Source organism: Mesitornis unicolor, unplaced genomic scaffold (genome assembly GCF_000695765.1).
Source record: "Mesitornis unicolor isolate BGI_N332 unplaced genomic scaffold, ASM69576v1 scaffold38468, whole genome shotgun sequence".
NCBI lineage: Eukaryota > Metazoa > Chordata > Aves > Mesitornithiformes > Mesitornithidae > Mesitornis > Mesitornis unicolor.
Window position 1 is genome coordinate 1 of NW_010200466.1, and position 13,660 is coordinate 13,660.

At 48.6% G+C, this 13,660-nt stretch overlaps 1 protein-coding gene across 1 annotated transcript; it reads right to left on the minus strand.

Moving 5' to 3' along the window:
* Positions 1-2,191: 2,191 nt before the first annotated feature.
* Positions 2,192-12,055, minus strand: E2F4 (E2F transcription factor 4, p107/p130-binding; the record flags this gene model as incomplete). Its single annotated transcript, XM_010189770.1, has 9 exons — positions 2,192-2,307; positions 2,638-2,682; positions 4,974-5,021; positions 6,206-6,385; positions 7,407-7,692; positions 8,030-8,091; positions 10,792-10,839; positions 11,318-11,475; positions 11,946-12,055. Coding segments are annotated over 9 exons (1,053 nt in total), but the record flags the coding sequence as incomplete, so codon positions are not given.
* Positions 12,056-13,660: the final 1,605 nt, after the last annotated feature.

A 13,660-nucleotide genomic window follows, 5' to 3' on the forward strand; every position in this document is an offset into this window, starting at 1 on the left:
GGGGTGGAAAACTGCAGAAAGTTTTTTGTTTATTCATGTCAGAGAACACTGTACAAATATTACAGGCAATTTTTCTTTCCTTGCCAAAAAAAAAGTATAAAAATAATCTTTATATACGAATCAAAGTTCTTTTGCAACTGTAAATTCTTCTCTAGGTATCCTTTTCCAAAGGTTGTCTAACTGGTGGCAAACACACACACTTGGAAGGAGGGCAAGGGCCAGGCAGGACACAGAGAGCTCGAGCTACGCCAAAGCCACAGAGCCCAGCTAACGTGTGCACAGGACCGAGGGGGTTCAGTTGGCTCCCATGCAGGGGAGGGAAGGCTCGGGGGGGAACTGGCTGCACGCGAGCTGGGAAATCACCCTCAGAGGGGTCCCACGCCACGGCAGTCTCTCCGGCAGCAGCTGCCCACTGCCGAACTAGAGAGTGTCCTGTTGTTCATCCCGAATTCTTCACGCTTTTTCCAAAAAGGCCGTGGTGCTTTGAGGCTGCAGAGAGGAAGGGCTCTTCTGGAGGAGTCCCACACAGAACAGGATTGCCCAAGGAGACACCGCAGGGGCGCAGGTCCAAAGCATGTACTCTTCTCACCTCTACAGGCTCCAAGAATTGAAGACTTTACATCCCAGCCGGTGCTGCAGCTGGCCGTGTGCTTCAGAAGCGGTGAACAGCTGAGCAGAGAAGTCAAACATCAGCTGGTTATGCGGACGGCTGCAAGGTACCACTGCAATGGCCAGCCGTGCTCCTGGGCTGGCCCTCCCTTGGGCAGTTTGCAGAGCAGGGAAGGCAGGACAGCTGCTACCACCGCATCAGCAGGGAGATGTGCAAAACTGAAGACACTCAACTACAGGATCTGACCAAAAACTGAAGTTGGGGCTTGCAAAATACAACACAAGTCCATCAGGGCATTTGACTCCAAAATGCACAAGGGTCCATGACTGCTACCACCTGATCACTGTAACGAACCCAACAGCAGAGCTTCTGTTACAAAGCAATGAAGGAAATCCTGCGGAAAAATGATGCAGAGAAAGCATCGCACTAGGTAGTGACCTGCCCACAGGATCAGGAACTGGGAGCGTGGGGGCGGACAGTAGAGGAACAAATTCAAATATACAGAAAGGCTGATCCTGAGCAGATGCTAAGAGAGAAAAAGAGCAGGGGGAAGCGCTATTTTGACAACACCTACGTAACTTTGTCACAGCAAAATACTACTGAATTGTTACTGCTTGGTTGCGGTTTGGACAGTTGAAGGCTCAAGTGCAATGGTTGGAGAAGACAATTGTTGGCAAATATGAGCAGGCTTTGATGTACCTGGAGTACCTCACAGGCACCAGCTGGAGCAGTCTTATCCTTCCAAACACCTCTTCACTCAGGCAAAAACACATTTTAAAGAAAACCACCAACCCAACTGCCAAAACCCAAAACATACTGGCATCTCTTCTTTAGCCCTGTAGAAACAGCACAGCTGCTGTACAAGGAGCTGGAGCCCTGGGCTAATACATCAGCAGACAGATGAATGCAGAACCAGCATTCCCACTGATGCACAAGCGGGGAAACACTCAGCTCCTAGGTCCTACTAGGAATGCTCAACTCCCAAGTCCCACTAGGAGGCACAGCTGGCTAAAAAAAGTGCTTTTTCTTGTAAAACATACTAGCTTGGTCTGGAGTCACTGGAAGAAATGGACACTTGGGTGCCATTTCTCTCCCTCCTTCTCGTTGTCATTCAGAAACATAACCACCCCAATCTGAACCACTCACATTGACAAAAACCTAACTAGCTTCAGGGTTGTGAACTGACCACGCTATCAGGGGCTCCTTGTAGCAGCTGGTACCTGGGAGGTGCAAAGTGCCTCTAGGAGTGCAGGAAAAACCAAGGCATGCAGATTTGAGGAAGCTCGGAGAGGCACATGGGCAAACTCTACGGGTGAACTGGGAACACTCAAAACACAGACCCCTTGAAGAGAGGGAAGCGGCGGGGCGAGCTGCACGTGCACCTTGTATGTGCAACAGAGGAAGAAGCTACGGGAAAGCTCCCAGCCTGCAAGTCCACATCTCTTGGTTCTATGTCCACATGAAAGCATCTCTGAATTGCTCACTCATCGAGCTCTAGCACAAAAGGAATCCAAAAATAGACACTTTCCAAAGAGTTACAAAACAGTCTGTGTTTGCGAGGCTCGTAGCTGCTCTGAGAAGTCAGAGGTTGAGGACAGGCACGTCAAAGAGGTCACAGACGCCTTCACTCTCATCCAGGTTATAGATGTAGTCGTGGTCTCCAGGTGGAGGGGAGAGGCGGAGCAGGGGAGCAAACACTGGGGAAAGAGAAACACACGGTTGGTTACAAAACTCAGCACTCCCACATCGAGCCAAGAGCTGCCAATGGGCACTGAGCTGCAGAGCCAGGAGAAGGCCTCCTCAGAGTAACAGGCTTTGAGGTTGCTTCAACTCAGCCTTGCAATATGAAAGAGACCAGCTCTCCTGGTCCCTCCCAGGGACTGGCAGAACAGTGAGGACACAGTCTGTGCCCAGAAAAGATGAGGGCGAGCCTGCAGTTGCAAGGCTGTCAGCTGGGTAAAGCCACACACGATGGTCTTCCCCCCACCAAAGAGGCCACACCGTGAGGGGGAGATTCAAAAACTCACCTTCAGATGACATCAGCTCTTCCAGCAGCTCAGAGTTCATACACTCTGGGGAAGAGACAAGCATGGTTAAGGGACACGCTCTGCTTTCCTGGTCTGCTCCCATGCAGTATCCCACCCTTCCCAGCCTCTTCTGGCCCTCACCCTTGTCCCCTCTCTGGTCAAGTTGTCCCTTCTCTCTTCAATTACCCACCAACTTTGCCAGGAGTGTGGAAAAAAAACAAACCAAATGAGCTGTTCCAGAAGCAGAACCAACATATCTCCAGTTTCCTCCAGATTCGTGTCCTTTGTGCTCCTGATTTGCTCCCCTTGCCCCATGGCCGTGTCATGGCTAACCCAGCTGTATGCCCTAGCAGATTCGCTGGCTGCCCGCTGCCAAACAGAATGAACATCTGGCCTCTGCATATTCTTCCTCAATAGGCCAAAAAATTAATTCTCTCTGAAACACCATTTCTCCTTCCAGCGTTGTTCTTGGCTAGCAGGCACTTGAAGGATATAGTACCAAGCAGCCAGACAAGGCACATCAAGTACAAGGCAAGTCAATCTCTCTTCTTTAAGAAACTCAGCACTTGAAAACAATTTTCTGAATACCTCTCTCACTTTACCAAGTTAAGATAGTGAGTATCTAACTAATTTGAACTGGGTCAATGAGATACTACCCACACTTGAATCAACTCTCACAAAAGAAACTCAGATGAGTCCATTTTCAATACATTCATCCACAGCAGGCTATTTCCTGGAGGACAGGAACCTACCTGTCTAGTTCAGTGCCAGGAGATGAGAGAATTTCAACACCACATGACTAGACAGGACTTATACCAGCTCCAATAAATAGCAATTACATGTAAAACTTGCATTCCTAGATCAGAGCTGGTAATACAGCAGGGTGTATATATGTGTGTGCTGAAATTCAGAGTTTTTTTCCGGGATATGAGTTTAAAACAAGCAGGCATTAGCCCCCACTTTAGTTATTCATTATTAGTTATAGCCCCCATTTAAAAGAGAGAAAATGATGCAGAAAAAACAATTCCAATACAAACACTAAGGAAGAACTCCAGGCTCTTGCAGCTTAAATGGCACAGCCTTAAAGCAGCTGTCAGTGCCAGGGCAACATTACCGGGATCACGCAGGGATGAAAGAGGCTGCATGGTGCACGCTGCAAGGCCCATTTCTCTGAACTCTGTAGTGCTACTTTTTTCAGTCCTGGGCTTTGCCTCTGTAGCTGTCAATTCTGTTTTGTCCTTCACTCCCAGATCTCTATCTTCCCCCTCCAAACTGGGAAGAATACTCCATTAAAAAGCCCCATACATTACTGCAGATAGCAAACACCTCCTTTTTAATAGCACCCACATAGTCACATAGTAATTAGTTTGGATTAAACTAGATCTTCTACAGGGGCTGGGGCCTTGCAGCAGTTTAAGTCTCACACTGCAAAGTCAAATTGACTCTTCAGATGTACTCAGTCACTACCAAGACCTCACTCACTCACTACAGCAGCAGGTGCTGCGCAAGGAGGGAAGGTGCTCTCCAGGCCGACTGCGGGCGCTCAGCACACAGATCAGAGGCTCGCACGTGTGCATTCAGCACTGCAGGGGTTTTAAACAGAGACAGCGCTTTCACAAAGCGCCTGAAGAGCACAGAACTAGGGGCTGTTGTTGGACATATCCTGTCACCACCACAGAAGAGCTTGTGTGTGCTCGGTTCTGCCTAGCTGCAGGGCTAGAAAGTACTCTGCCAGAATTGGAGGGAAATAAATGAGCAAATAAAGAGTTTCCCAGTTCAGGCTTAAGTCAGACCAAATTCCTTCATCTCTCCTGCCCTTAGGCCCAGAGTCTGTACCAGCACTTGGCAGCGACACCCAGACATTTATTGGGCAGAGGCAAATAACCATCCCCTCCATTACTGCTCCAAAACCACTGAGGGATATTTCAAAGAGAGAAGACTGTCTCCATAGATTATTTCCTTGGATTAGCCTTGGGCAGGCTATGGCTGAAACAAGACTAACAGGGATTTTTCTTGTGTGCAAACAAGCTGGAGAAAGAGGTTAGGAAGCCAGCACAGAGATCAGCGTTGGCATGGGGAAGGGAAAGCTCTCATCTGCACACTGTAGGGCAAGCTAACAGAGGTTGCTGGCAATGTGAAGACAGAAAAATGCACATAGAAACCAGCAATTTTAAGATTGCCCAACTACAAGTGGAGAGCCAGCAGCCACCAATGACCACAAGCACCTTACAAAACCACATCCCCAAAATAATCCAAAAAGGGAGTGAATAAAACACAGTCCCAGTTCTGTGGGTAGATGGACACAGAACAAAGCCATGGTCAGGGAGTAAACGTACCTCTCGTTGGATCAAACATCTCTGACAACTCTTTGGGAAGTTCCAGTACTGCAAATACAATGAACCAAACGGTTTGCATCGTTACACGAATTTTGAAATGCTTTACAGTGTAATCACCAGCTGTCTTACTAAGTTCTTACACACCCCAATCATCCCGTGCCACCCAGAAATTCTGCTCCCACACCTCATGTCCCATATTTCTGCTGAAACATTAAGCAATAAAATACTTAAGCTCAACTATTTTAAAATAAATCTGTAGGAACCCTGGGACATGAACCTGTTATCAGAGTCAGCAGCTCTAGAGTAAGCCTCACACAGCTTCAGTTTCCATACAGCACCTCCATTTCTGTTGTGCAGGATGAGGGCATGCCTATAGAGAGCCAGCACAGGCCCACTGAGATAAGTAAGCTAAATGCACACTGAAGGCCTGATCCCATAATCAGGACTCCTCCAAGATGGAGACAGACAGTTCACACTTCTTTCAGACATGCTAGCAGCAGAAGCATGAAAAAAACCACTGCATGAGCTACATTTGAGCAAGATTTCCTCTTCTAACTGCAACTCTCTAACCTGGAATGTTCCTGCAGTGAAAGTAGGCTTCGAAACACTGAGGCAGTGCATCTTACTTGAAAGATGCTTTTCTGTTCTTAGTCCAGCCTCTCATTTCCTAGCATAACGCTCAAATGTTCCTTGTTTAAAGCCCATTTCACCTCACCAAGCACATCAGGAAGCTCCCCACATACACACTGAGAGACTGTTAAGACCACAAGACCACTAAAGATAGATGAGGTATTTCTGAGTAAAGGGTGAAAACAGAGACTAGAGCTCTCCTAATAAAAGGAAAACTCCCCACAAGTTACAAAGCTGCTCTCAGTGAGGACCAGAAATTCTGTAGCTTCACAGAGTCACAGAAATGGGACCTTGCACTACAAAAGGCATCAAAAGGGAATAATCCTACATATAAAAGCAGAGACATGTGTCATGTGAGTGTCCCTAGCAGATTTTCTAGTACTGATGTCACAGAAAGCTTCAGGACACCAGACACAACACAGTCACCTTCTCACCAAGTTCCCCAGCACCCTCACAGGGAAATGCCTACCCATCCCTAGCAGAGTCTGGCTGACAGCAAAGGCAGAACTGAGTTCAGCTCCTTCTTACAGGCCCAGCAGCCTTTCCCTCACTCCAAGCAGCACACTCTTGAAGCCACACATGAAACAAGGGTGCATACTCACTTCCTGTGGGATCGGGCTTGATTGGCTCAAAGGAGGTAGAGGGGCTGGGTAGGACGGAGCTGGTGTCCAGCGAGGCAGAGGACTGTAGCGGCTGGGTATCTAACCCGGCTGATCCGGACACATTGCTGAGGGGATCAAAGTCACCGCTGCTCTTGGACTCTGCCGCTGAGACACTGCATTCTGGAAAGAGCCACAGACACAGACAAGAATGTCATCTCCCATCAGCTCCAAAGCAAGCTGCTGCAGCACAGCTTTCCTCACTGGTAATGCTGGCCAAGCACAGGTAGCTGCAGAGGAAGAAGGCTTCCTGCCTTCAACTCTCAGGTCCTGCTGCAGCTCCACTGGAGAGCAGTGTTGGTGGTACCAGGCTGCACACAAGTATGTTCACACAGCAATTAACACAAGCCAGGTAGTAAGCTACATCAGGAGAAGCATGGCCAGCACACTGAGGGCAGTTACTATCCTCCTGCTCAGGGCTGAGGTTGCACTTGGAATACTGTGTCCAGCTTTGGCCATCCTCCAGTTCAAGAAAGGCATGGAGAAGATCCAGCTGACAGCTATCAAGATAGCCAGGGATTTCGGGCACATGGCCAGCAAAGAAGGAGTGGAGGGAGCTGGGCTTGTTCAGTCAGGCAAAGAGAACTCTAAGAGCAATGTAACAGCAGCTTGCAGCTACCTGAAAGGCAGTTACAAAAATTAAGAACTTCTCAGTGGTGCCAAACGATGAAATGTATACAATGGGCATGAGATGCAGCTCAAAGGATGCAGACATAAGAAAAAGAAATTCACTGAGAGGGTGCTGCAGCCCTGGAAGAGCTCATCAAGCAAGGTGAGGATCTCCACCTCTGGAGGCTTTCAAAATTTAGCTGGACAAAGCCACAACCAACCTATCCTAGTATTTTTGAGTCTTTTTTCAAAATTATAGTTGAACTTGAGGCTTGAGAAGATCCTTTTACAAACTTCTGCTAATCAATGAATCTGCGTGATCAGACTCTCCCCTACCACTGCTCCTACAGCCTGGCACTACCCCTTTGAGCCAAGTGCCTTCTTTCCAGTCCCTCTAATCAAGACAAAAGGAAAGGGAGAGGTGCCCCCTTTGCCAAGAGCTGACAATGCCACACAGCCAGCAGTGCCAGCCCAAGGAATGAGCTCTCCTTTGTCAGCCACCATCCCATTTCTGCCTCTGTAGTCTCGCCCTCACCTGTGCTTGCGGCTTGCTGCACAGGAGGGCTGTGGTCCTGAGTGCTGGTGGGTGTCGGCGTGGAGGGCTGGGTGCTGCTGGGAACGGATGCCTCCTGGAAGTGGGCGAGTGGTGGTATCTGCGGTTTTGAGGGTGCAACTGCCTGGCACTGAATGAGGTCTTCAGGGGGAGGCACAGGGAGTACAACAGGAGGAGAGCTCCAAGCATCTTTGTTTACTAAGAGAACATCAATAGGACCACTTGTGCTCTTCAGATGGATCTGGTATTTCTTCTGCCCATTCAGGCCCTGAGAACAGTCAAAACCAAAACACAACTATACATGAAATGCCCTTTCCCAGAAGGAAGGCTTGCTGTCCAGACAGTTCAGCATGCTCCCACACACAACTCCCCAGACTCCCAGGATTATCCTCTCCTCTGGTGCTCCTGCAATTACCCACATGTTTCCAAACAACAGTTTCCTGGCAACTATTAAATAGCTGGAGCATTCTTTGGGTTGCTGATTCCTCCAACTCCATCAAACCCCTGACCACCAACTTCCAGCCTGGTCAATCCAACAACAACCCCCTCCACAACACACAGAGAGACAGACACCCCTACTCTCTACCCATGCATTTATCACTCACCTCAGGGATAGGAACTTCCAAACGTGTCCCTGATGGGGCTCGAATCGCAAGGAGGGTGTCTCCTGTGAAAACAGACCGATCAGCACTCAGTAGACACAAACTGTTCTGATGATGACTAAGTACTGACGAAGAGCCCCTCCTCAAAGCCCCCAGACTCCTGCACTCCCTTCTGTGGAGGGCTGCCTTTTACACCCACCTGAGCTGCTAAGCATATCCTACAGCTCCCAATGTGCCAACTGCCCAGGGCACAAAGAACCTGCAAAGTTTCTCCCAAACTGACCCTGAAGTTTTTAGCAGTAGCCTCAACAGGACTAACGTTTCCTTCCCTCAGAACAGCTGCCTTAAATTCCCTCTTAAGGACACCTGAATCCTAAGGAAAAGGATCTTTCATCCTGTTGTCACAAGCTTTTAGATTTGCATTGTAAACGTAAGAGCATACAACTCGAAAAGCTGCACTGCCAGTGGAGAGATGGTGTCAAACTGGACTGAGAAGCCAGGCTGCCAACAGCACAGCAGCCTCATGCCTGAGTATCAATACCCAAAACCAACACACCTCAGCCCAGCACACGTGGGGCAAGGACGTGTTGACAGCACCTTCCCCTTCCCAAGTTCTGCAGCTCCTTAAGACCTGCACTTCTGATAACACAACAGTGACGGGCGAGCAGCTTCCAGTTAATGTGTGGGTTTACGTTTAACAACAGAAATGTGAACAGAGGATACCAGTGCTGTGAACATTAGACGTATTCAGCAGTTAGCAGCTTTCAGTTTGACTGTTTAAACTTTGGGGTGGTTAGTAGTCACACTTCACCGGTATTCTGCACTAAGTTTCATGTGGTAATTAACACAAAAGATCTCCAGAGAGGTGAGAGGGAGTGGAAAGCAGAAGAGCACATCTTTTAATTTCAGGCAAGCAACCAAAGGTTGCAACAAGCACAGAGCAGGATTTGTCAATAAGATGGAATTCCTTTAACAAATCTGCACTTAAGAAAGATTGTTAAGAGGTAATAAAAAATGCACAATAAAGCTCGAAGACACAAGCTTGAGCTTTAAGAACTGTAAGCTTCAACAATACAGGCACTGCTTTTCTACCTCCTTTGATAGCTACATCCCAAATAGTTTTACAAACCAGCATACAGTGTTTCCACCTCCTTTTTGATTCTGCAAAATGCACCACAGCAACAGATGGGAAAGTTATGTTTCCCAGTCACTAAAAGCTAACATATTCTCAGGTTTTTTTTTATTAATCAAAATAACAAATCTGTATTTGACAAGAGTCCAAGCATGGAAATCTTCAAGCCCTAACTCACCTTAGAAAGCAAATTCAATAGCAGTCAATCAGAAAAAAAAGCCAGGAGCTGAAATTCAGCCTGCAGCACAGCTCAAGAACACAACAAGTCCAACAAAGAACCTCTGCAAGGCTCAGACGCTTCAGAGAGGGAGAAAAAATACATGTAAGGCATATTCATACAGCAAAACTGGGCAGACACTGAACAGAAAATGGAAAAATATGGACCAAGGCTCTGTTCTGGGAGGAATTCAGACCTGCTCTCAGTAAGATCTAATCTTGTCTGCACATTTTGATGAGGTCTGACTGCAGATGCAAACTGGTTTACAACAACCAGGTGCGATAAAATGCAAAACACTCAATCAACCAAGCAATGAGCTGTCTGCTGGTCTCCAGTAAACCCTTCCAGGCTGTTATGAGTTATCTGGCCCCAAGCACTGTCAAACTGAAAACATAATCCCTGCCCCCAAAAAGTGCTAGCTTAAATCAGAAGAAATAGTAAAGCAAAGGTGGTAGTGATGAGTAAGTTACCAGCAGGAACTCAAGCAGTATAAAGTCTGGTGATCAAGGAAAGCACACAAAGATGAAAACCAGAAGAGCTGATGAAGTGCAGGGTGAGAAGAGCGCTTCGAAGAGACGAGGAGTCAGGCAAGGGCAAGATTAGGCATGGCTGGAGGCAGTCAGGATCAGCAGCTTCAATCTCTGCCGCAGGCAAGCAGTGCAGGCTGCCTGGGGTCAGGCATCCACCGAAGCAGAAAGGAGCTGAGACTCCACACCGCTACAGCTGAGAAGAACAGTTTGTGGGCTGCAGGCTGCCCTGCCGCACACTGGCCACCCTGGTTTGGTTTTTTTGGTCCTACAACTATCATTAAAACTGGCAACAGAGAAGAAACAGGAACTCCCGTGGCTTTTCTTAACTTTTGTCCCATAGAGACAGAACATACGGCTTTTTAAACAGGCACCTCACAGCTTTAGGAAGGCAGTACACAAGGGAGTGAGCACACAGCAAACAGTGTATTCCCTTCTATCCTGCTCGTCACTACCTTCCTCTTGCATCCAATGCATCCCAATTGTTGGTAGAGGGCATGATGCAGCTGAGGGGCCACTTTTTATACTGTTTTCCTGCTTACACCTAGATTTACACCCAACACGCAATAAAATTTCCCTCCTATTAGAATGCTTCCTATCCAAGCCCTCAAAAGCTTCTAAAGTAACATGTGCATCCACACAGTGACACCCAGCAAAAATAGCAGCTATGTTCCTTTAAAAAAAACTGCCTGCCCCTGCTGATGGTGACAAAAAAGCTGTAACTCAGTGGTACACAAACCCTGGATGGCAATCAGAGCTTGCACTACATTTAACTTGATGCTGTTGGGCAGCCCGTGGTCTGCTATTTCCTCTTTCCTGGAGGAAGGAGAGCAGCTTGGACAGACTGATAGGACTGCAGCATCTTTACAACAGAGCACCATTTCCTCACCTGTGAAGCACTTGCAGATATCTTCATGCGTCACATACGCTAATGTTGCTAAGGTTAAGGACAAAGGCTGCAGCTTCCTGCGAATACAAAGAACCCAAAGGGCACCTGGCGTTTCCTTCTTCAGCAGAAGAAATGCCGTTCCCAGCAGCTCTCCACACTCTGAAGTGGTCTGCAGGCTATGTACCCGTCAGAGCTGACAGCCTAAGGCAGGCAACCCACACAAGCATCTCTGTGCTCCAGAAAGTGGCACCTGTGGCTCAGAGAGAAGCACTTTTCTCACCATTACAGTGCTTTTTACTTCAAAAAGCCACACAAGAAGCCGTGCACCACAGAGAAAGCTGGACAGAGCTACCCTAATTCCAAAGGTGGACCCTGCCCCTTGACCCTTTCAGGGCAGATCCTCCAGCAGCCACAGGTCACCACCACCCCTCTGCCCTGAGCACCAACCCAGCCCACAAGACTCTGCCTTCCAGCCCGGGAAGCAAACACAAAGGCAGAGTAATCGGTTCACACAAAGGATATCGACTGTTCTGCACATCTTCTGTAACGTTTTTGATGCTCTTCTGAACCCACATCTTCTGCTGCTCCAGCTCCTGTTCCCGCTGCTCCAGGTCCTCTATGTCTGCCTTCAGCTCGATCAGTTTGTGAGCTATTTCACGTGTGTTGCAGCCAGGACCCACCCCTCTGGGCAAAGTAAAAAGGAGTGACATGGATCAGCCTCTGAAGGCACTCAGACCAGCCTCAGCCTCTCAGAGAGGCTGCCACTCCTTTACTGCCACGCCTGTCATAGCTCAAAGCCAGATCACCTGGAAAGCCTCATCTGTGTCCACTCCAGCTCCCCACCTTCCAGCACAGCAGTGTTTGGTCTATCTTCCTACATCCCACAGGGCTTTCTCCCATCTCCAGTGCCCTGACAGGCACCTTTTCTAGCCCAACACACTGCAAATACTTAGATTGTACCAAAATAACAGCTCTGCTGTAAACAGAAATGCCATACATACTTCAGCTTAATCACCGTAGCCCAGCTGGTAGAAGTAAAAGTATGCACAGACCACTGAGAAACCTTGCTCTGAGAAGGGCATTTTAACCCCAGTGTCACTTGAACCTGGACTAGAAGGGCCCTGCAAACGATTTAAAGCTTCTCTGTCACTCACTTCCACTGAATGCTGTTCTTGGATTTCTTCTCGATCAACCCAATGCCTTCCAGGACATTCGTGATATCGTAGATCCGGCGTTTCTGTCGTACAGCCAAAGTATCTGCTGCCTGCAAAAAGGTTAAGACACTTAAATCCAAACTCTCAGCCATGTTTTGCACCTTCCTGCCTGTCAGATTAATTCCTGGCCAAGCGCTCTGCTCACGATCTCATACTTCTCTTGTCCCAGCGCCTCAAATTACCAAGCCATGTTCCCAATGTCATTACAACCATGAGAAGAAGCCACTGCCCCTTCATTCCTCTTCTTACCCAGCAAACTCCCCACTAAGCACAAACCAAATTCCAGAACTTCGCTTGCAGTGGGTCCAAAAATCACCCTTCCTCGGCAGCAAAGCAGTGCTGGAAGATACTGGTCTGGTAGCCTAAAAATTCAGTGCTCCTTCAGGATGAGAGAGAGAGTGATGGGAAAAGGCATGCAGAGAACTGTCTGTGAGACTGACAACTGTTTAGCAAAGTCGATATTGAAAAGGTCTTTTCTAAATCTGATCTGATGCTGCTTGACAGACGATCTACACCTTTTTGAGAGGCAGATTCCTCTGCTGAAAGCCACAACAGCGGGAAGAAGAGTCATCACGGCTGAGAGGGAGGAGCTCCTGAGCACCCCTGGGACTTCCCTGCCTTGCTCACACAACTCTCCTGCCCCTGAGTTTCAGCACACACCAGACTGCACCCATACGCCTGTTCCCACTACTGCATGGCGACCCAGCACTGGCAGTAGTTAAGGGGCACTGTGCAGGCACAGCCAGGCCCAACAGTGGCAGTGGAAATTCATGCAGAGCAGGAACCATTCCCTCTCATCTACCAGTAATGGACTGGGACTTCAGAGACCCTTCAGCACACAACCATTCAAATTATGCTAACAAATACAAATCCATTTAATGGACACTTTAAGTAGGAAAACACTGCCCAAATCCAAAGAGATGACAGTTTGGGACAGGAGAAGACAGAGGCCTACAGCCAAGAAACTCCTCCAGCTCTGGTATGTTCAGGGCTTTCTGGCACTGTGAAGGGTCAGAGCACGCTTGCACACATACCCACATAAGGGGGATTTTTAGAAACCTTGGCAAAGGAACTTCACCTATAGAAAAATGCCTAGGTTTAAGCACCGCATATGCCACAAAGACTGTTACCTCCTTTAGGTGAAGATATTCAAAACTCAGAAGCAAGGCACATTCACAGGGCTAAAGACACCAAGGACAAACTCTGGCAGAGATTAATCTGACCACTGGCCCCTTCCTGCTGCATGCCAGGGGTGCAAAGCAGAGCAGGGAGGAACAGTCTCTGCGTTTCCATAGGTCTCAGAGGCTCGATAGGGTTGGAACATTACGGTGGTGGTGATCAAGAAGGCAGAAGGGAACAAGACGGCCAGGCGGGCTCCAGCTGAAGCACCCAAACACAAGCAATGTCAAGTCCGCCGCCTTCTCTTTCTTGGGAAAGCGGAGCGGATGGCACAGCCGGCCCGGGTGGGCAGAACCGTTCGGGAGGAAGCCGCGGGAGGGAACGTTAGGGCAGCAGGTGCCCAGCCCTCTCCACCGCACCCGCGGGGCTTTCCCTGCGCTGTCGTGTCCCGACTTTCCCCTCAAAACTTGCTTCATCCCCCGCAGGACTCTAGGTCACGGCGAGAGCCCCCCCCAGAGCCCACCCGCGGGCCCTCA